Source organism: Rhodnius prolixus, unplaced genomic scaffold, assembly GCF_049639745.1.
Source record: "Rhodnius prolixus isolate KJV_2025 unplaced genomic scaffold, Rpr scaffold_2, whole genome shotgun sequence".
NCBI classification, from domain to species: Eukaryota; Metazoa; Arthropoda; class Insecta; order Hemiptera; family Reduviidae; genus Rhodnius; species Rhodnius prolixus.
Genome location: NW_027411592.1, coordinates 20476002 through 20499077, shown reverse-complemented (window position 1 = coordinate 20499077; position 23076 = coordinate 20476002). Strand labels below are relative to the sequence as shown.

The 23076-nt window shown below is 31.9% G+C and overlaps 2 protein-coding genes across 3 annotated transcripts; both read right to left on the bottom strand.

The window, feature by feature from the left end:
- LOC141449257 (uncharacterized) lies at nt 1–4606 on the bottom strand. Its single transcript, XM_074118489.1, has 5 exons — nt 4422–4606; nt 2885–3004; nt 2716–2796; nt 1578–1705; nt 1–449 (listed from the first exon to the last, which is right to left on the bottom strand). Exons 1-5 carry the CDS (start codon nt 4591–4593, stop codon nt 45–47), a joined length of 906 nt encoding a protein of 301 aa, XP_073974590.1. The 5' UTR covers nt 4594–4606; the 3' UTR covers nt 1–44.
- A 3606-nt stretch (nt 4607–8212) lies between these two features.
- ple (tyrosine hydroxylase ple) lies at nt 8213–13436 on the bottom strand. 2 transcript variants are annotated; one of them, XM_074118485.1, is made up of 10 exons: nt 13010–13436; nt 11574–11685; nt 11412–11450; nt 11249–11293; nt 11069–11137; nt 10367–10512; nt 10064–10247; nt 9767–9923; nt 9303–9635; nt 8213–8980 (listed from the first exon to the last, which is right to left on the bottom strand). In XM_074118485.1, exons 1-10 carry the CDS (start codon nt 13076–13078, stop codon nt 8452–8454), a joined length of 1683 nt encoding a protein of 560 aa, XP_073974586.1. In that variant the 5' UTR covers nt 13079–13436; the 3' UTR covers nt 8213–8451. The 2 variants fall into 2 exon arrangements, with proteins under 2 accessions (XP_073974586.1, XP_073974587.1); XM_074118486.1 differs by lacking the exons at nt 11069–11137; nt 11249–11293; nt 11412–11450 and having other exon boundaries at nt 13010–13394.
- Between the last annotated feature and the right edge of the window lie 9640 nt (nt 13437–23076).

Genomic DNA, 23076 nt, shown 5'->3' with positions numbered 1-23076 from the left:
TTTCCTAAATTCCAGTTTATTTATAGATTGATTGTACACACTTTTTACGAATTTCTTGATTTAATATCATTTATTCTTGATTGAACTTTGTTCAGTGTTGGTACCAATTCAGTTTTTATATTTGATAATTGACGATATTTTACATTAGATAAATAAAATGGGCGTGGTGACTCTATTTTTGAATTATTTGTTTTAGAACTTGATGAACAAATTACTGTCTTTTGGCTAGAAGGGCTTGACATAATTGTTTTTGTCTGCTGTCTTAATTTGGAAATTGATTCCTGTAGTTCTTTTAATTGTTCAAAAATTTCCTTTTCTTTTATATCGGTATAATCTTCTTGTTCTAGCGATGATTGTAATGAGCAATTGCTATAGTTTGAATCCTTCTCTGGTACTTGCTGTACAACCAATTTTTTTTCATAATCATAAGAATTTTTCCAGCCACCATCCTGAAAATAGAGATTAATTAAATAATGTTCTGCAATTTTTAAGGATAAGGAAAGTCTTGCGATCCTAACACATTTTCAGTATTAACGAAAATTGGGCGACATCAGAAGTGAGTTCTGATGTAAAAAATGAAGTGAGTGGAGTGTGTCACAGAATTTGGACTCAGTTGATATCCTCAGTTGATATTTTGGCAGCCCTTAAGGCTCAATCAAATTTAATCAACAATAATAATAATAAGAACAATAAGAAGAAAATAAATAAATAAAATAAAGACAAATTAAATCCTTTAGAAGGTGAACTCTGAAGTTAATTTCAAAAATTCTGCCAGCAACAATCTTCAATAATGTAGGGCATCTTTTACGTACTTTCAGAGCTTAGACTAATCTTTACCATCAAGATATTTGCAAATTTTCTCTACTCAGAGCACATTTTTTCCTAAATATGCCGCCTGTAAGGGGCTAGTATCGGGCATTGACTCCGACAAAGTGCAAAATATCTTTGTTGTTCATTCTTTTTGGTGACTGATTCATAATTCCAATAGGATGAAAAAATAATTGCCATTTCAGTCGAGTAAACATTATTTTGCCGAGCTTTCGACCTAGGAACTAGGTCATCTTCAGGGCTAGTTTATAAAGTAATATTTTTACATTACAAGGGTGGTGTGTCTTCTGTCTTGTCTGTTCATGGACAAAATAAATTTTACTCGACTGAAATGGCAATTATTTTTTTATCCTAAAATATCTTTGGTTTTAATTAACTATATAATTAACTTTAATTATGTAATTCTCTTTTGTTTTACATGTCATATATTCATAATATATGTAGTTCATTTTCTTTAAAAAGCGGTCAAGTGACTGTATAATTACAATATAGCATTACATTGCTGCAATAACTGTGTATAGGTACTCCACTTTAAAATTAGAAAAAATGTGCTACATTCAGGACTTTACAGTTGCAATTAAAGGGAAATGAATTAATCCAATAAAATGAATCCAGATTTCAATTCACTAGCAGCCCTTTTGGCTATTAGTAAATCATATCCATGTATTCCAAACTTAAAATAAATTTTTAAAAGTCCAATAATTGAAAAAACTTTCTTTTCTTTTAATAATTGATAACTATAACATTACCTCTCTCTCTAGAACTATTAATTTTTCTTCCAGCTCCTTAACACATTTGATTATATCTCCGATAGTTGCAGTGGACAGTTGAACAGTTTTTTCCAGAGAGTTTAGCCTAGACAGGATCTTTTCTAGACCTGAAATAATTTATTTTTAGTCTGTGTGTTGGTTTAATCTTGAAATAGCTGGTTTAGCGAAGGGATACGGCATCAATCCATTTCCATAAAAGTGGGCTTAGTAAAAGAAAGAAAAAAAAAAAAAGTTTAGTGAGTGTGCAAAGCCTAGGGAAATTCTTCAACAATTAAAGTGATTAAACTAGAGTTTTCTACTTTTTGTAGCCGTCGAGAACGAGCAAGCTTCGACAGGGATAGCAACATTTGGCTAGAATAAAATTCCGGAAAAAGGAACGAGCAAGATATTGTTATTGGTAGATTCTTAAGCTATTGTATTGCAACAGTTGGCCTTCATAAAACATTTTTCCTCCTGGAAACCGCAGAAACTTGACTATTTGCATGTAAGGGTTACGCTGCATTTGTGTCTTGAAATAAAAAAGAGAATAGAGGGGCCAAACTTAACCATGAAATTTTGCAAGCATACTATAAAATGCATCAACGGACATCTAGATCAGTGGCCTTGGATCCATGAAACGTGATGAGAAACTGTTGATATTGGTTTACTTTCAGCATTTGCTTGGCCGATCTTCATGTTTGGAAAGTATCAAGTCAACATCACTCAATCAAGGAATAAAACAGTCAATACATGGGGAAACTGGTGTTGAAACCCTCTTAGGTTGGCCGAAACGAAAGACAAAATAAAAGAAATTAAAAAACAAGTCCAGTAAAATGTGTCTATCTACAATCCTTCCAAAAAAGAAAAAAGAAAGAAAAGGAGATGATGATGTAATCTGAACTGATCTGCTGTACGAAAAAATAAGAAATCAATAAAGGAATGAATGATGAATGGTTGATCGCGGCTAGTAGAGAGCTCAGGGAGTTTGGTAATATGTAATCGTTATTAGTTCTTGTGGATAGCGTGCGAAGATTTGATATTTCTACTCGGTGGAAATCTCTTACGCTCTGTACGCCTAAACACTAACATACTAAACATGGTTTTATTTAATGTTAGTTTTTAATTAAATTATACATACTATTCATGGTTTTATTGGAGTTTATAAGAGCAGCTTGCACAGTTTCCTCAAAAGTTGAGGTTTCCAAATATTTTTGGATTCCTGTTTAATGAAAAGTTAGAGATAAATATTTTACTATCGTAATTTGTTAATCGATTCCATTTGCAAAAATAGCTCAAGGTCTGCTTACCGAATTTCCTCTTGACAAAACAGAAAACAAAAGATGTTAGGGCTACACATAGTAATAATGAAAATTCATCCAGAGGGAATTTATTTGGTTGGAGAGATACCAAACTCGTGTACTTTTCTCCTGAAAGCAATTAATTTTATTTAATAATCTAAAATATCTTAAATCCTACGAGGAACCAAATAATAAAAGCCATTGTTAAAAAAAAATACCTGTATGTAAATATGTAGTAGCACCCAAGCATGAGAACTTAGAAGTTAGAACAATATGATAAAGGTTTAATAATATGACAATATTAATGGCTTGGATTTTATCCTTCATAGCACTTATGTTTATTGTATCGCATTTTATTGCATCGTATGATGATGGATGAAGATTCGAAAACGGCCTTACACTTAACCTACTTACACAAACAACGTATCGGATAAAATCAGTGATATTATCCTGCACTGCCAGTTCTGACCACACTTTCAACAATACCAATTATTTGCGTAACACTTCTGATCCAACATTTTGGAATGATTTACAGAGGAAATTTAAGATTCAAGATTGTTGGTTTGTTTATTTATTGTATAAACAACATCTGTTTCACACAATTATAACGGTTAGTGTTGTAGTATGTGGTTATGACCATGACTGGGTGAATGGGCAACTAACCGTTGATGATACTCCAACGGCAAGTCAAAGAATGAATTTAAAAAGTTGGTGTAAAGCAGTCTTTCTCAAAGTGGGCGATAACGCCCCCTTGTGGGCGCTGGAGGCCTAAAGTGGGACGGTAAAGAGGCCAGAGAAAACTGGGGTAGTTGAAGAGGTTTAGGGGGGGACGGTGGCTGATTTGTGTTTTTTCTAATTTTCTAAACTGAACTCAAAACCTATCTGCATAGATTATTTCATTGTTTTTTATTTCGTTTTTTCGTCAATTTTGGCAACAAAAGCCCAATCCCTTAATTGTACCCTGGATTGAGGTCGATTGTACAAAGATTTTTGATAGCATTTCCACCGTTGCATTTATATAAACGTAGATTTAGTGCTGTGGCAACGCTGCTAACTAGAAAGAGAAATCGTTTGCATGTTCCCGAACGCGGTGTCTCACCGCTGTTTTTGAGTAAATTCGAGCCTGATATTAACAAACTTGTTAAAAATCATCAGGTTCATCCTTCACATTAGGATTAGTTTTAAAATTTAAATTGAAATGTTTGTTTTATTTTGAATAAAAGTTTTTCTAAATATGATTTATAAAGTTGCGTTTCATTATTCTCATTAGAACAGTCTCATTTAAAATGTAAGTTTGAAGAAAGAAACAGGAAAACACTCATATGGCACGTTATAATTAAATTAAAGTAATGATAGCGATTGATCATAGAATAAACATAACAGCAATAGATCTATTCAAAATAATTTATTAGGAGTATAAACATGTACTTTCTAGATGAAATATTTATTCAATTTCTTGGACATTCCTAGTCTGAACTGAATAGAACTTTTTAAAATACATAAGTGGAATAATTCATTGATTGATATAAAAGTAAAACATACTGACCATAATTCCCATTTATCCAATTACTAGAAAAATAGTTAAAACTCGAAATTGAAATCCTTAATAAAGTATAAAAGAAAAACGTTTTAGACAACCAATCATTGGCCATAAAAATCCTTTCTAAGTAATTCGAAAATATTTCAAACTTTATCATTAAATTTTTATTCAGTAACATGTTAAGTAAGAACATGTGTTAAAAAATAAATATTAATATTACCTACATAAAATATTAGAATTTTTAAACATATCGACTCGCTTCATTTTTATAATGCTTAAAAAAGTTAAATAAAAGTACATATGTGAATAAATCTTTCAAGCTTGATGTTTTAAGTTTTAAGATTTCCATTACTAAATTTTTTGTATATTGGACCAAGCCAAATATATAGACAAGTATAAAATCTAAAGAAGCAATCAAATACGAGTCGATGGCGTTAACCAAATTCCTTGGTCATAGGTTTTCTAAAAATGTTGTCTTGTCTTGTCCATAAGGACTTTAGTTGTGGGTACTTGTACTCCCTGAAGATTTGTTCATTTGAAAAACTTTCAAATTTTCAATGGAGTCTAGTTAGCTTAAGAATAGATTTATTCAAGAATCTACAGCAATGTAGTTTCAGTGGTGTCTGTCTGTTGGTTATTTAGAGAAAAGAGCTGGCTGAGAGTTTGGTAGGCTTATCTTAATTTCAGAGTAATATGTATGTGGTGTGTAGCTTAGTCTAAAAAATACTGTTGCTTTTTTCTAACGAGGCCTTTTCGAAAAGGAACTAGTTTTCTGATCCATTTATTCATAAATGTTTTGGAAAAAAAGTAAAATTTCCTCTCTTTTTACTACGGTGCTTTCTATCATGTGCTGCAGTCTAATGGCAGTTTCTTGTACTTCCTGAACCAGATCAATAAGCAAAATCCAATACAATAGTTATAAGTTGAACTAATCTAAATTAGTCGCTTAACAGTTTAAGTATTATTAATTATTTAATAACGCATTTTATTAAATGTATACATAAATATATACTAGATGTTAATACGATGCTAAAACAACCCATTTTTCGTGTAATATTTCTTTATTTTTCTAGAATATTCCTAGCATTATAAAGTTTGTTTAACCATTTTTTTGAACCGTACTAAGAAATAATGAACCCTAAATTTTATAAAGAATGGAACAAAATATTTTACTTTTATTAGAATCCACGATTCATATATTAATTTATAGATGAAAGGAGTTGGACATTGTAGTTTCTGTTGGAAACATTTTTATGTTAGTTTATTTCAAACAGAAATCATTTAAAGTACACTGTTTCATAAGATTGGAAATTAATATTAGTTACTTATGCTCTTTAGTTAACTCAAGTCAATCATTAATATGCTGAAGTCTGAATAAGTACAGGTTTCTCAGACATTTTTTAGACTATCTCTGGCCTAAAGCAAACCAATACCTAAGATCTTTTTTTACTTCATCCTCTTAGCTAGAACAGTATTGATTTACTGTTCCAATATTATTCTTTGGATTTTAGGCCATCTCCAAAGCTGACTGAAAAATTAGAGTGGTCTTTGTCAAAAATAAGTCCCAAAGGTGGATTATATCTGAAGTATTAAGAGAAACTTAAATGACAGTAAAATAATATTTTTAATAATTATTATATTTCAAATAGTCCAGTGTTTAATTATGGACTGTAAGCAAGATATGGACGCTGAACAGACTCCAATGATATGACGCTAAGTTAAAATATTTTAAGTACCAAGTAGCCAGATACTTTGTTAGTATGGCACGGTCAACCTTATTTATTGTATATCACGGTGTGCCTAATCGCATTGCTTACTACTGCCGGTTGCCACTAGAACCAATTACGGCTATTACCTCTGCTTACTACAATTCGATTTCTGATTGAACATTAATTACCTAAATAAATAAAAATAAAAAAATTAATGTAATAAAAATTTAAAATGTTTATAAAACGTTAATATTGTCTTGAAAAATATTTTCTGGAAAATGTTATGAACAAAACTTAGGATGTCACGTTCAATACGTAGAAGACATGAACAAACGCTTTCCCAACTCAAACGAGATCGCTGCTCCCGATCTTTTCCCCATTCTAGATACAACTTTATATTATTTTTATTATTTATCAGGTAAGGATGTTGCATTCTGATTGGCGTGCTGATTTGTTGATTTATTATTAGTAATAGGTAATTTTTAACTATTAATTGTTTTATGATTTTTTTTTCTCTACTATAAAAAAAAGGTTTATTTTACATTAAAACAACTCAAAATTGTTTTTAATTATTCAAAATTTATAAGCTGTATTTACATGATTTGATTTATATTAAAAACCAAACCCCGGCAGACGGATATCCACGCCGTAATAAGTTTTTATTTTTATTAACTAAAATGCCTTTTGTATTTTGATTTTTTTTAAATAAAACTTATTATTATATTATTTATCAGGTATCACACCAGACGGACTTATCATTTACTAGTTTTCCCTTAAATGCAACCTAAAGCTGTAAGGTGATAAAAAAAAGATGTCAGATGGAAAACTTGGGATTGGAAATTTTAAAAAAAATTCGAAAAAGTTCTGAATCGTAATCATATTGCCAGGTGTTTCACTTGCCCAAAGATGAGGAGGAATAACCTGATCTTCAATAATGGATAGGTGAAATCTTTCTGTAAAAGCCTACAACGGTATTCTTAGTTTTTGTGAAGAAGAAGAAGAAGAAGGAGATGAAAAAGACCACTGTGTTCTTATTATAATCTGTAGTCCTAAGAGCGCATGTTCCGTAAAGAACTCCTTTCTAACTTTTTCAGTACATTGAAGGAACCTGATAGGACATATAGTCTAGCTAAAAGAAGTGTAGAGAGAGTATTGCGAGCTTCCTTCTTTGATTTCTCTATGTGGCCTGAATTAAACCCTGAATTAAAACTAAGATCAGATATAGGTACCATAAGGTAACTCTATAACAGTTAATCAGACTAATAATAATCCAAGAAGCTAGAGAAATATCAGGAAAGAGAAATGAGATTAGGTTAAAATAGAGAAGGTAAACCCCCTATTTAGAATCCTCTAGTTATTCTTTAGTAAAGAGTTCGCTCTTTTAATTTAGTTATAGTTTGTTTTGTAGTTAACGTTAAGTTTTCAAATCATTGTTGTTAAAAGCCCATATCCTCAGAATACTTAAAAGAAACGTTCTAAATAAATAAAAGATACCTTGCATATGTTTAAAATAGATGGGAAAAAAAGTAAAAATCATGAGTGCCTTTAAAATATTTATTAGTCTCACAGCAAGAGGTTTTACATACTTAGCACAAAGAAAACGTTTTATAATCGACATGACACTAGCATTGTAACTCACAAATCTAAATATCGAAATCTAATGCTTTGAGCTAGCATGAACATTTATATTAGGGTAATTATTATGATGTTATGTGGGATGTATACATATCTTAATAAATATATAATATATATAAAATATTAACTATACAGTAGCTATCCATAAATACAATTTACAATTTATTTTCTTTTAAATTAGATTTACAACAACCATATTTTTAAGAAAAGAAGAATTTTTAAGATAACTACTCATTACACATAAACACAAAAACTAAATAAAAAGAAGGAACTTCATTCATTGTCTTTATACAAACTTTATATAAAGAAGATTTGAAAGGTATATGGTAATTTCTAAAATAAAATATCACTTATCATTTAGTATCATAATAATACTGTTTAGATATTCCGTAGTGAAATTAGAACAATAATACAAATATTCACAAAGTGCACTTTTAGTGCCCTAAAATAAAATTTGAGAACAGTTAGACTGTATTATAAATTATACTCTATGTACAATACAAATATGAAATATCTTATAATTACTTATAAACTTAAATTCATTTTTTTTAAAGAAAAATTTTGATTTCCCTGTCCCTCAAAAATGAGAAAATAGAACAATTAAGGTGCATTTTTAATTATAAAAAAATTAATAATAAAAAATACAAATAATTAGTGTTTGGTGAAAAATTAGGAACAGGTACGAAACCAGTCTAACCGAATGTCGCTCTCAATTTGTTGATAGCCGTGGTAAGATGTTGCATTTCCAAATTCAAATGTGATACAAGATTGTCCAGTCGGTCCACTGAATCCAACACTTCAACTTCTTGAGTGTGTGGGTTGTATCTAACTTCAAATGGTCTGGACATTGTAGATACCCATCTTCTGAATTTTTCTTTGGCATCTTCAAAACTTTCGGCTACATAATAGATTGGTTGATACTCTTGATCTTGATATGGTTGCAAAGCGGTAGTTGATGGATCGAATGGCCTATGTTCTGGTTTATCAGAAATAGCGTGCAATAATTCACCGTAACTGGATAGAAGACCAGCTCCATAGGCTTTCAATTGTTCATGTTCCTTGCACATACCAAATTCAACGGTAAACCAATATACGGTTGATAATTTTTCAATTTCCTCATCAGAAGCGCCCAACGAAGCTAGTCCAATTTCTTGTGAAAATTGTGCAAAAGCTGGATCAGCGAGTAATGGCATATGTCCCAATAGTTCGTGAATGCAATCACTGTAACATAGAACAAAGTTAGTTAGCAGAAAAGCATTTAAACACCTTTAGCAATCCTGGTCTACATATAGTTATAATAGAATTAAACCGCTATGAGTGGAGAACACTTTATTACGTGAGGCAAAGCAGGAGAAGCCATTAGTTACAGCTGACTGTTCTGCCTGCCTAGCCAAGTTGCCACCCTTTGTCGATACACTTCCAACTCAATTACACCCATCGCCACCCATCATACAATGTGGGCGTAGGAAAGGCCACTTTAAACTTTAACCAAATCTTTTCTTTTTTATTTTTAAATATGTATACCCATATATCTTCAACTTACGGTTCAGGAGTGTGGAATGGCGTGGTGCTATGTCTTACGTACTGAGTACTTTGGAACACTCGGAACGCAAGACTTGCAAGAAAGTCACGGGAAGTCAACAATCCCGCAGCTGGGCGTAAGGTGAAACCTGTGTTTTTCTTCAAGAAATTGGACACTTCTTCCAATTGAGGTATTCTTTTAGGAGTGAAAATTCCTTCTTCTTCCATTTGGGCAAACTTTTCTTTATATTCTTTGCAGAAGTGTTTGGGCATCAATTCGACAACAGTGTTGTAGACGGCTTCCCATGTCGCTCTTTCTACTTCGGTGTACTCAATGTATGGGATTGGATCTCCGCTTTTGATGAGAAAGAAAACAATTATTACTTACTTAAATTTACGTATCAAATGTGAAGTGTCTCATGTTATCTTATTAATTTCAAATATATTTGACAATTTTTTTTCACATAAAACGATGCTAATACTTACTATTTATATTCAAAGGCAATGTTTGCAATGACTCTTCGCCTTTCTCTGTACACCTTGTCAGCGAACCCTGGGTGCGCCATGTCAAGTTCAGGTTCATATTTCGTCATCAGATGGTTACAGTTGTCCAAATCACGGGCGTGACGTGGAAACCACGGATCTGTCATATAATTTACCCATTACTCTACGTAATCCACATATTGTAATATTTTAATCGTAGGAAATAATATGCATTTCTTGTTTACATTGCTTAGATTCGTTTACTTTTGAAATTGAAATATATATATGAGACCAACGTACTCTTAAGGCTAATTTTGTTATCAGCCAGGAGATCGACCCCTCCTAGAGCAGCACTTTGTCTAAGAGATCTGATGAGGAGCAATAAGCTCTGTCGAGACATATCAACTTTTACAAGTACGTCGAATTGTACACCAGCATCTTTAGATGGCCGTGATTCCAAGTGAACTATTGATCCTTTAAAGTTCTATAAACAAAATATATATGTATATAAAAAACTGAATAAACTTTTTTTTAGACTTATGAACTAACTAAAACAGGAAATTAAAATATGTCTTCACGTTCAAAAGACGATCAATAACTCACCTCAATAGTTTTTAAAGTGCGAGCCAATGATCCCATGCCTTCTTTTAATTTTAGAATTAAAGCAGCTCTTTGGATGGCTTGTTCAGCCTCCTTGCTTTCGCTAGCTGCATTGCTTAGGATAACTTCCTCTTCAGTTAATCCAGCGTCTAAAGGAAACGAATTTTGTTAGAATTTTTATTATTTATTTCTTTTTTGTAAGAGGAATATTTAGTTCTCTTAATTCAAACAAAGAACTAAGGTGAGGGAACTCAGGAATTAAAAAGATTAATGATTTTAGTTGAGAAAAAAAGAAAAGCCAAATGGAAATAGAGAGAAAAAAGAGTTGAATGGAGTAAATATCTAAGTGGTGGTTTGTTCGGGTCACTGGACAAATTGCGCCAGAATGATCTCGGAGGGAGTACAATATGCCATCACAATAGAGAACTCGGGCTAAGGAAATTGCTTCTGTTCAAAGAGTGACGCACTTCTCTCCCGTTTCTATTCTGGCTTTTACATTCACTAAAGGAGGATGAAGACGAATCTAAAGATTATGGCCAGACAAGAGGAACTGAAATTGTTGCGCTGAATGTGTATAATTTTAGCGTATTTGAATTATTTTTATAACAGGTCCAATTTGTGTTCATCAGTAAAAAAAAAATTTCTTTTAAAGAAATATTGAATAATGTATCTTTTCTTCTGTAATAATTTATGGACAACACAAACCTGAATGGCCATTTTGGTGCTGTAGTGTCTCATCGCAAACGTTTTCTTTGTTTTCATCGTCTATTTCAACTATAAAAATAAAAGAAACTCAAGCTCATTGACGTGCTTATATAAAGAAGCTTTTAAAAAAAATGTTCACTCCAAATAAAATAAAATTAAAAATCTCCCGAAAATACCAACCTGGAATTTTTGGTTCATGAGATTCTGATGATTTTTTGATTTCTTCTATAATTAAAAAAAGAAAATAAAAAAATAAATTAAAACAATGAAAGCAAAAAGAAAAAACAAGCTTAAATATTGAAAAAGACAATAAAGTAGTATTTAAAAAGCTAAGCGTGCCTACCTTTTAAATTGGTCTGATTAGATGGTGTATCAGCTTTGTCTAAAATGAATAAATAAAAAAAAGAAGCGATTATAAATTGACATGCGCTAACAGAGAAACATGCTAAAAAAATTTATTTAGATCAAATTTAATTAAAGTAAAAAAATAAAAATAAAATCACACCATTATGTTTAATTCTTGCTTCTTCAAGAACGCTCTGTTTGGTCTGCTTAACGACGACGCTCTCAAATCGTGCATCATCCACTAAAGATCTTCGTCTTGCTGGATATCCATTCTGTATCGAATTAGTAAAAACTCCGTTAGATATTTGAGAAAGGATGATTTAAAATTGATGAGTGTGTAAATAAGAAAAGTACCCAGGTGTATTGTAAATGCAACTGGATATATATATGGCTTATATACGTATGTCCTTTATTTTTTACTTAGTTCAAGAAAGATGGGCATGGATAACGTCGATATTAGATTTGTGTAATCTTATAAAAGATACCCTTGAGAGAATATATAAAGAAAATGGGCTGTCCTATGGCCGTAACCTCCAAATTTATACGAGCCAGATTACAGCGTACGTGTAGGGCTAATCCTGTTATAACCTATTTACCGTCTATCTAACTTATAATAAAGTCCTTTCGTTAAACTGTCTCTAGAAATAAAAAATTCTAACCGTTTATAAGAAGAAAGACATTTCTTTTTGAGATAAAATGAAATAATGGATATTTATTGCTCGTACTTTGATTTTCCAGTTATATATAATTTAAGGAAATTTATGTATTTGTCAGACTTAATATTATCTTTGATATAAATCTCGAGACAATGATTTAGATTACAAAAGCTTGCATTTAACAGAAACTTGAAGTCAAAATGAAGGATAAACATGAACTCTGTAGAAATAATTTTTATTTCTTGTTTTTAACCAACAAAAAAACGTTCACTTTTATAGTGACACAATTTAATTGCATATCGATTTCCAACAAATACAATATGCACCCAGCTTTCTCGTCAACCACCTTTTATTTAACAGTGGAATTCAAAAAATAAATTAAAGCAAGTAAAAGGCACACCTTTAAACCAGTAAAATTTTTGTATTAATAAACAAATTCATCCTTAAACAAGGTCAAATTGACTAATTTATTAGCGATATCTGGCGGCAAAGAAAGAGAATTTTTCGTTTTTGTGAAGGTCAGTTTTTATATTTATAATATATTCTTATTTTTAATTTAACTCAATCTTTATTTTTTCTTTTTAAAAAGATTATTTCATTAATTAATCACACGAAATTTTGATTGTTAGAACTAATAATTGGAAAAAGTAAAAGGAAATGAATTCTTGTTAGGATATCCCCCTTATCTAGAATAAAAAATAAAAGAAATAACATTGCATAGAAGAGTGCCACAAGGCCGATGGCCCAGTTCTGCAGGTGTTGTGCAAGGCTGGCTCACCCTCGACCGTACAAATAGGGGTTTATTATGTACCCCCACCAGCAACCCCAAAAATATTTAGGCTAATTACCTCTATAATAATTAATTAAATAATAAACAAACAAAAAATCCAAATTTTAAATTGAAACAATAATAATAGAAATTTGAAAATAATAGATTTACCTCAATACTATAAGACTTCTTAATGGCGAACATCTCCCTGTTCTTCTGGGCTGCTGCTACGGCCATCATTTTGAGTTTTTTATTTTAGAATTACAAAAATTCTTCAAAAAAAAATAGTGATGAGTATAAACTCCAAGATTCCAACACTTCTCGCCCCCTCGGGAAATTGAATTAAATGCAGTTAAATTTAAAAAAAGAAACTTTGTAGCTTGTTTCCAAACAACAAAAAACAAACAAAGATGTTATAAACCCGTATCCGTGTATCAGAAGATCGATTTATTTTCTCTCTCTCTCCAAATCAAACTACCGATTAATGTTACCAAAAAAACAAAACGGGCAATTTGTATAAAAAAAATAAAATTTGGAATCGAACTACAAAAAACTGCCTAAATTACTATTTGGCCGACTCCCACGAGGTTTGTGAGACTGCGGATTGAAGTAACTTCTCGGTGCCTTCACCCGCTTTATATATACTCTGATTTACTCCCACTTCGCGCGGGGATTTCCTCCCCTCCTGTTCCAAGAACACAAACTCCCCCGGTATTCTGGACCTTACAGTTTTACCTGTACTGATATAAAATTAGTAATTATTATTTACACGGTGATTCATTGTGAATTTACTGAAATTTTTTTGGTTCAAGATGTACGTCACTATTAATTTTTTATTATTTTTTAAAATAAAATCAACCAAGATCATTCATGAATTTATTTTAACTAACAGATAAATACATACATCTTCAAATTATTACTTTTTTTTTTTATTGGCAATAAAATAAATGAAATTTAAAAATTTGAGTACACCTTAGAATTTTTCAATTGGTTTTAAGCAAATTTTATTATTTTGAATTAAAACTGTGTGTTCACTTCATCCCGCTTCTTTCTCTCAATCCGCCCAATATAATTCCTGAATTTAAGGATTGGTTTTAACTATTCAAGGATTTTTTTTTAAACTTCCTTGTCCAGTACCTTTGGATTTACCATCAAATGAGGAACTAAAATAAAATGCCAGATAAAATCGACATTTCTGTACGTAAGAGAGTTTATTGTTGCGAAATTTCTTTAAATATAGATTTGCGAGTATAAATTCGTGGTGATAGCGAAGTATCATTACAGGCTTTCTTGCTGTTCCAATTAGCCATTATCTCATATTCTCCTTTAGTGAAAAAGATTTACAGTTTTTTTTTCATTTCTACAAGTCAGCTTGCACGAATTCCATTAAACTTTATCAAGTTCATAGTAAAATGCATACAAAAGTTCTGCCACTTTTATAAAGAAATATTTTCAAAGGAAAATTGAATATTAAAGGGAAAATGCAACCAAAACTACGCGTTAAAGTGCTGTGATAGAACAATGCACAGGTCTATTAGATTTTCACCATATTAAGTTATATTTAAAACGTTATTTATTTATAGAGAATGCTATCTAAACGGTAGTAGATCCAATCATAAACATCAATCCAGAACCTTGTAACCTTGCACTAAATTTAAGTGGATTGCAGGTAGTTGTTATTTTGCTCAATAAATGCAAGCTATTAAATTTAAGATTATCAAATTTATCTTTTTACATTAAATAAAAAGTTGAAAACAATTTTTGGATATATACAAAGCTTTAAAAAGAATATTTCTCCATTTTTGGCTCCCAACAAAACAAACGACAACAAATAATTACAATACAAGGAAACTAGTACAATTTTTTCCATTTAAAAACTTGGAGGAAGCAAATTATTCCGCATTTGAACTTAATAGTGATTTTAATTAATAATTTGTCTTTAAATTCGTTTTTTTTTAATGAATGCAAATTGTACCCTCATCAACCAGAAATGCTGGCAAAACTGACAGTTAAAAAAGTTGATGAAGATCGCTGAATGGTTATGATCTGATATTATTAGTGATAGAACAGTCTTAGTTATACTTTCTATTTGTTTGTGTTATTAGCAAAGAATGTGATTATGCCTCTATCATTACACCTAACTTGCTACTTTGCTGTTATTGTCCTGCAAAAAAAAAAACTTGACGGTTATTTTGCCAATAAAACAATTTTCAATTTAAACGAAATGATAAAGGCTATCCCCTGACGCGGACGGATATTCGAGTAGAATTTTGACACCTTCTTGCCAGAACCAGGTGAGAAATATATGGACCTTAATGAAGTACATACGTCATTTCTCCGCCATTATTAAATTTTGAGAATACAGTAAAATCTATCGCGAAATAGACATCAAAATTATTATTTTTTCTTTAGAAGATTGAGAATACCTCAATTATCTTCTTACAGATCTAATCAAAGTAAATACGTTAATTTTTCGTTGAGTAATACTCATTTTCAGTTTCATTAATCGAAAAAGCCATTATTTAACCTAAAATATTATTTTAATTCTTTTGTTACAGTTTGATTACTACTATTTGAACCGTTTAAAAATTCTATTTTAATTTAAACCGAGGAAGTTGAGTTGGTAGAATTGGTTACCAGCAAAAAGTGCTAAGTATTGTGTATTGTTAAGTGTGTGGTGTGACAACGACACCTGTCAATATTTTAAATATTGCTCTCTATTTACACAAACAATCAAACTGGAATAACCAGGATTAAAGTGCTATATTGTCGAAAATCTAGCACAATAATCGTTGGAATTGCAATATATTTTGTAAATGTCTTTTTTACAATTTCCTTTTCGTTTTCCTTCTAAAAAGAAGATGTGTTGAGGAAGTATCCATTACCAGCTTAAGCTTTGTGGCTACGTTAGAGTGTGATGAGCTAGGGTTTGTCTTTGGGTTCACGAAAACCAAATAGCCTGGGCACCACTGCAGGATACTCTAAGTATGTTGGTAGTCCATCGCCTGGGATCACGCCGTGATGCCTGAAGAAGCGACTAGTCCACTTTTTTTTTTTTTAAAAAAAAAAAAGGAGAATTTTCTTAACCGAAAAATTGATGGACGATATTGTCTGCCCGCTTTGTTTCATTACGCTTTCCACGTCTTTGGCTCTAGATCTGCCTCTTCCTTGCACTCCTTTTTGGTGACTAATGCGGAAAGAGATTCTTTTCTTACGAATGCGGAACGATGCGGCACGAGCCGGAAACGAGTAAAGTAAGCACACGAACAAGAAAACACTTCCGCCCTAACCACAAAAAATATTTTGTCCTTGGTCAAAATAAATAAATTATTAAACTAATTATTGGAAATAATAATGTTACAAATATAATCTGTGATAAAGTAATTACCGATTATCAAGGTAACACTGGTAAAAAAAAATGTAATGAAAACCAATATTTTTAGTGAAATATCTACATATCTACTTGAAAGAAGAAATTAGACCGAATAAGTCAGGAAAAAATTTAGTTCTAAATATTATCATACAAAATGGCTCAGTTAGTAATAGTAATGTGACAATAATAATAATAATAGTAATGTAACGCAGTATTCTCAAATTAAACGCTGTATCAGAATGCATGAGGAAAGTGGTCACTTTCTGCCAGCTTCATCAGTACTTAGCAAGCAAAAATAATTTTCAAACCCAGAACTACTTGGGAAAGACTAATTTTCTGCTCGATCTCAGGACAAATACATTTTTGAAAACTATTAGCAGTTATTTTTTTTTTTATCACAACAGATTATTATAAAACTATGTACTTCTAGAATGTCCAGTTTTAAAATTGCTTGTAAAATCCATTACAACGATAGCTATTAGTCATAAAACTTGAACAGTGCAGTGTAATGAGGAGCACACTGCCAGTGAGAAGTTTCTAATTTGGTACGACTTTAATTTTGCAGGTACCCGGAATCCGGAGCTGGAAGGGCCCCTTCCAGGCCCTGAATGGACGCGAAACTCTTAGCTAACCTTTAAGCAAAATAATTCTTTATTCCTATGATTTTTTTGTTTCAATATTTATACTGAATATCTCGGAACCTATTTCTGTGTTCCAGATCAGGGTATTTTCCAGCTCGTTGCATCAGTTTATTCCGTAAAACTCCTTTTTTTGAAAATGAAGGGCTAATTCATAGTTATTTGAGTGACTAATTTTGTAATAGTTTTAGTTTGAATTCAATTTTATTAAAAAATTGCAAACAAAATAAATTTAAAGAACTTTAAGAGATCATTTAGTAGTGAAGTGGTTTATTTCGTAGTAGATGGTAGTATGAAGGTCAACTGTATATGCCCAGCTTACACATAATGTGTAACTTTCAGATCATTGTCCATATCCACGAATGTGTAGCGAAGTTTTCAAGGTTATTTGTGAAAAATTTTAAAAAATAAATGAACGAAGTTTTATTGTTATTTTTTAATTGGTACGCTATTTTTAAAATTGTTATTTGCTTTGATACTTGTATTTATTTCTATGATAAATCTTTCAAAACAAGAAATTACTTTCAATTCTGTTTTATAGGAATGCATTTAATGAAAGACTATTTTCTTTTTGTTATTCGAAATCTTCAAAAAAAAACGAAAAGGAGCTAATAGTTCATAGGTTTTGATATTTTGATTTTGATTTTATCCGTAGTTTATCAGGTTTCAGGCTTTCATTCACCATTAGTCTGGCGTAAAGATTTTAACTTCACTTACGTTACCGTCTCGCACTGCACTTGTTCAGTCAGTATGGTTGGCACCCTTGTTTTACTGTACGATGTATGTGTTGCGTTTTCCAGCAGTAGTTAGAAATATGGATGAAGAACTGAGTAACACCTGATGGATTATCGTACGATTTAACATTTTATGCAATCAATTTTATTACTCGCTTTTCTCCAAAATGCCAGATCTCTATACAAAGAACTTCAATTTAAAGTAGAGTAGAAGGTCAAAAAAATTTATCACTTTTGATTAATTATCATTTTTTACTAAAACACGTGAATTTCTTGAAGCTGTATTACAATGAATAAAAAATTTGATATCTGTTGGCCCTTACAACATCCATGACTTGGCTGGGAAAGCGATGTGCCACAGAATTGGATAATACAGTCTAATAAAGACTACCGAAGTTCTGAAAGATCTTTGATCGAAAGAGTTCCTTATATTCACATTATGATTTTTTACTGGATTGATTATTTATATTTTGTACAGTAAGTTCTGCAAGTACGAGTCGTAAGTTAGTATCATATACTCTATTTTTTTTATATAGCCTAAACTAAGGGCATTTTGGGTTTAAAGTTAATAGTTGTTGTTACTTTTATTATATAAAAATAATATCTATACATTTGTGTATAATACACTCATACTGTTTTATATATTTTTAATTTCAAAGTGGCCGAGCATAAAGTAACATTTTTATATAATACATATAATTGTACATACAAACACACACATTTATATGTATATATGAATGTATATGTATCATATTTCTTAAGGAAAAATAATATTCCGCCATTTTTTATTTATTTATTTTATTTTTTTGCGTTTATCACTTTACAAATTAGACAATTTTCAAAGTCAACTTCTTCCAAGGTCACTCGTATAAGAAAAAAAGTATCAACAGTCGAAAATTTACATTTTTCAAATCTCAGTTAAGACCTTGATTGAAATTAACATATGCCCCAAAATTAATGAAAAAATATTTAAAAAAAAAAATGGTTTATTACTTTAAAAAAAAAATTATTAATTATTATTTATAATAATCAATTCTTTGTTTACTCTCTTCTCCCTTCCAAAACTCAATGATCTTTATATAAAAAAATATGTAAATAAATTTCTTACAGCATTGGAAATAAATACCAATGAGGGATTAAATGAGATGCGTATACGTGACAGCTGATGTATAGAAAATGTCTGACCATGCCTCGTTTCAAGGTGCTGCAGTTCCTTTATTCATTGTTGTATCCTTTAATTGATTATTTGTGTCATACTAGATGCATTTGGTTTTGGTTTTATTTGTAATGTAAAATTCACTAATTACTTTTTTTACTTCTGCAACTTGTTATAAATCTATTTGTTTGGGTAAATAATTTTCTACTTAAATAAATGTACCTCTCGTCCTTTATACCAATAAAAACAGGAGTCCCTCAAGGAAGGAGTCTAGGCCCTATCCTTTTTCTACTATACACTGCTGATTTACCTCTATCCCAAAATACAATAGTTTCAACATTCGCCGACGATACTGCTATACTTTCATCCCACTCCGATCCGGTCCAAGCCAGTCAGAATATTCAAACTCAGCTTCTCGAAACCTGGTTTCGAAAATGGAAAATAAAAATTAATGAGCAAAAATCAGTGCACATTACTTTTACATTACGAAAATCTGCGAGTCCACCAGTTCAACTGAACGGTGTAACGATTCCTCCAGCTGACGTAGTACGATACTTAGGACTGTACATTGAAGATGTGAACTCGACTGAAACGACAAGACGTGAACAGACGCTACAAGCTACTTGACTAGACTACTTGACCGCAGATCCAAACTCGACTTGAACCACAAACTGATAATTTACAAGACACTGTTAAGACCTATATGGACATACGGAGCAGAAGTGTGAGGCTCAACCAAACTCTCTAACTCCAAACGCCTACAGACACTACAGTCTAAAATCTTACGGAAAATCCTGAATGCTCCATACTACATTCCTAACCTTACGATACACACTGACCTTCACGTCCCCTTTGTCTCTGATCTAATAAAGTCTCGCTACCGCAACTTTCACAGCATCCTTGCTCTCCATCCTAATCCTCTTGTACAACAACTCTCCTCTCCTCACCTTCCAGACAATCCTCCTCATCGCTTGAAGCGGAAGTGGCCTAGGGACGTACTGATGTGAGTGTAATATCCACTGAGAAAGAGTTCCATCATTGGGTGATTGCTCTAACATGACATTCATGAGAACTTAACCAGTTTCATCAAATTTACTTGTTGCAACAGTTGTTGCGCTTGTAAATGTACTAATAAAGTGTGACAATAAAATAAAATAAAATAAATAAATGTAGATGTATAGATTTGTAAACTGAGTAGCTAGGAAGCGAAATTATTGCGACCTAAATGATCTGTTGTGACCCTCTTATAAGTAAGTAGTTGATCAAAGAATGTTAATACGTGGACTGCACGATGTGCCAGTGAGATAAATGCGAAATAATGAACCAGCTACATGAATCTGCCAGATAGTAAGTCCGACGTTTACAGTGATGATTGTGTTAAGGGAAGCAAGATTTTCATTTCCACTTCTAATTATTAATCAGATTTTGGCTTCGTAGGACAGGATACATTCAACGTCGCAAGACAAAATCGTTTTTTTTTTTTTTTTATTTGCTCTGACTCCACGTAAAACGAGGCTTCTTTCTCGTGAGGCCAGTTAATTTAAGCAACTGAATAAGTATGAGGATATGTCTCAAATACTGAAAGAGAGAATTGCCTTCTAAAACGTCATAATAATAATAATAATCCAAATTTTACTGATCTGAAGCATTGAAATTAAAGTTCTTTTAAACTCAATTTTCCTTGTTACTGCTCAAATACGGAGTGCGAAAATCCAGGTTCTAAACTCAAGAAGGTTCTACACACCCAACTTCTTCAGCACAAGTGGGTAGAGAACATGATAGAGAAAACAAGAACTATCGGAGTGGGTTTTGCGTGTGGCCTTTAGTTTGCATATCTTTACAAAAATCTTCGTTTTACAAAGCCGAGTGTTGCGCCAAAGGTTTTGTTTCTTGTAACGTGGTATTTCCAGGATATTGTCTTCATTGACTGGAAAGAGTTTCCGTCGTATCGGTCACCACCATTCTTGCAGCATTTGCCAGCTAACTCTTCCTCCAGTTCATCCTCCCAAAGAACGATGAGGTTCCCGCCAATGGTAGGTTCTGCCTCCTTGCCAGCTCCAGCTATCTCCCAGATGGCATCCTCAGTATACGATTATGCCACCTCCACCCCTTTGCTTACCCTTAAAGAAGTTTCCCTTACCTAAATTTCCCTCATCCTAATTTATTCTTCTTCAAAGATATCTTCTTCTACTTTCACTGCTTATTAATTTAGTCAGAGGTCTTATTGAGGCCAGGTTTCTGCTTCCTGAGGTAAGACATTATACAAGAAGAAAAACACCTTTTTTTACTTAATTTTAATTAAGAGAGTTATGTGAGGATTCACCCCAGATAATATATCAATTATTAATTCATTTATGAAACCACAAGGTCTAGTTTACTGCCCGCCCATGCCCATAATATCTATTTGCTGTCAGCCTCGGACCATGAAACCTAGTTTGCTGTCAGCCTCGGACCATAATATCCAATTGGCTCTCCTCCTCAGACCATAATATCTAGTATTCTGTCCGCTTCGGTCAATGATAATTTGTCTGCTGCTCGCCTATTTGCTTTTAGCCTCAGCCTATGATACCTAATTTTTTGGTCTTGAAGCTCACCTGAAAAATAGCCATTACTTCCCTTTCTAGCAATCTGATAATATATGAGTATTTTGAGTCCATATCTGTAGAATATTTTAAAATCTGTTTTGGATATGAGCCAAAGGTGCTGCATTCTCATGCCAGGAACTTCCGGAAGAACTTGTTGATACAAAGTTTGAAACCTAAACATCTTTTTATTTTCTTTTTTCTGAACAATTTCCCCTTCTTCATCCCTTTTAATGTAATGTATTCTCAAAAAGCTAAATTAATTTCTAACTTGTGAACTTTATAGTATTCTTTTACCGCCACTTCATTTAGCAATAAAGTAACATAATTTCATTATTCATGAACAAGGTCGTTTTGGATTATTGCCCGACCAGGTGCGAGACCAACTTATGAAACCAGAGCTGCCCGGCCATGACCTTACAATCATTTGCTGAATACCATTCGTTTTAATTTCAAACAAGAATTTAAGTAGACACGAAAAATAAAATAAAGGTTAAACTTCAACTTAGCAATTTTGGGTTTTTGTATAAATATATAATTTTTTTTTCTGCAATCCGTCATGTCCACAATAGTCGATCTAAGATAGGCACTAAAGTTGTGCTTACAGACAACCAGCCAAAGGAAATGTAGTCAACAGGCAAATTAAGTAGTGAATTCCATTGAATTTTTTAAAAATGATTTTTAGTATACTATGTTATATTATTATACCAAATAACACGTAATACTTGACAAAATCTTTATTTAAAAGACTAAACAAATACAAATACAAATTGCATACAGTACTCAAAACAATACAAAAACCTTCTCTAGCGTTCATAACCTTTTCCTACCTGTTGTTCCCGCCATAACAACTATCTAAACAGTATACCTTTTTTTTTAAAAAAAATTTAAAACTGCAGGCTATACCAAGGGTGCAGGTTACAAAGTCAGTATTTATTTAGTTATCTGTAAAAAAATTACACAAATCATAAAAGTAATGGTTAAGTTGTTCAAAATTTTTCATTTAGTAAGCCCAACATTATTCCGATTAGAGCTAAATTGCATAATGGGCTATCTTACGGTAGAAAGTGAACAGTGATTACAAAAAATAAAATTCCAACTCAAAAATTTTATTTTAAAAAAAATATTTATCAACGTTATAATGTTTTAAAGTCATTACACTGTAACGTTACAGAGAACCAATTCCATAGTACAGAACTTATACTGTATAATGTATTTGTATGCAAAGTATACTCAAAGAACGCTGAAAATTCATTGAGTAGAGATGTACTTCAAATTATTGAATTTTCTGAATGCATTTATTTCAAAAACGACTCTTCATACTTTAATTAGTGCACAAGTTTTAGGTTCGTATATTGAACAATATAAACCTGTATTTGCAGAATTAGTACACCATGCTAAAAGGAAATCATTGGAGAGCGCCATTATATTGTAAAAAATCTGGAAATACAGGAAAATCTATTCAGTGGCAATTCTGGTCGTTTTTCATCAAATTTATAAAAATTAACCCCCAGATTTGATTCTTACTAAAATAATGTAGATCCCAAGGCAGCATAATATATTGTAGATTGTATTAAAAGGGCGGTTCCACCAAAAAAGGGAAGGAACGCAGGCAATCCAAAATGCCCATTGTTCCCCGGGGCTTCAAGACCAACAAATCCGGCTTAAAATTGCCAGATGCCAATACAACAAACTAATAAAGTAGCAACAGGACACTAGGGAACATGGCGACTCAATCGCCCAGTGCACTGAATA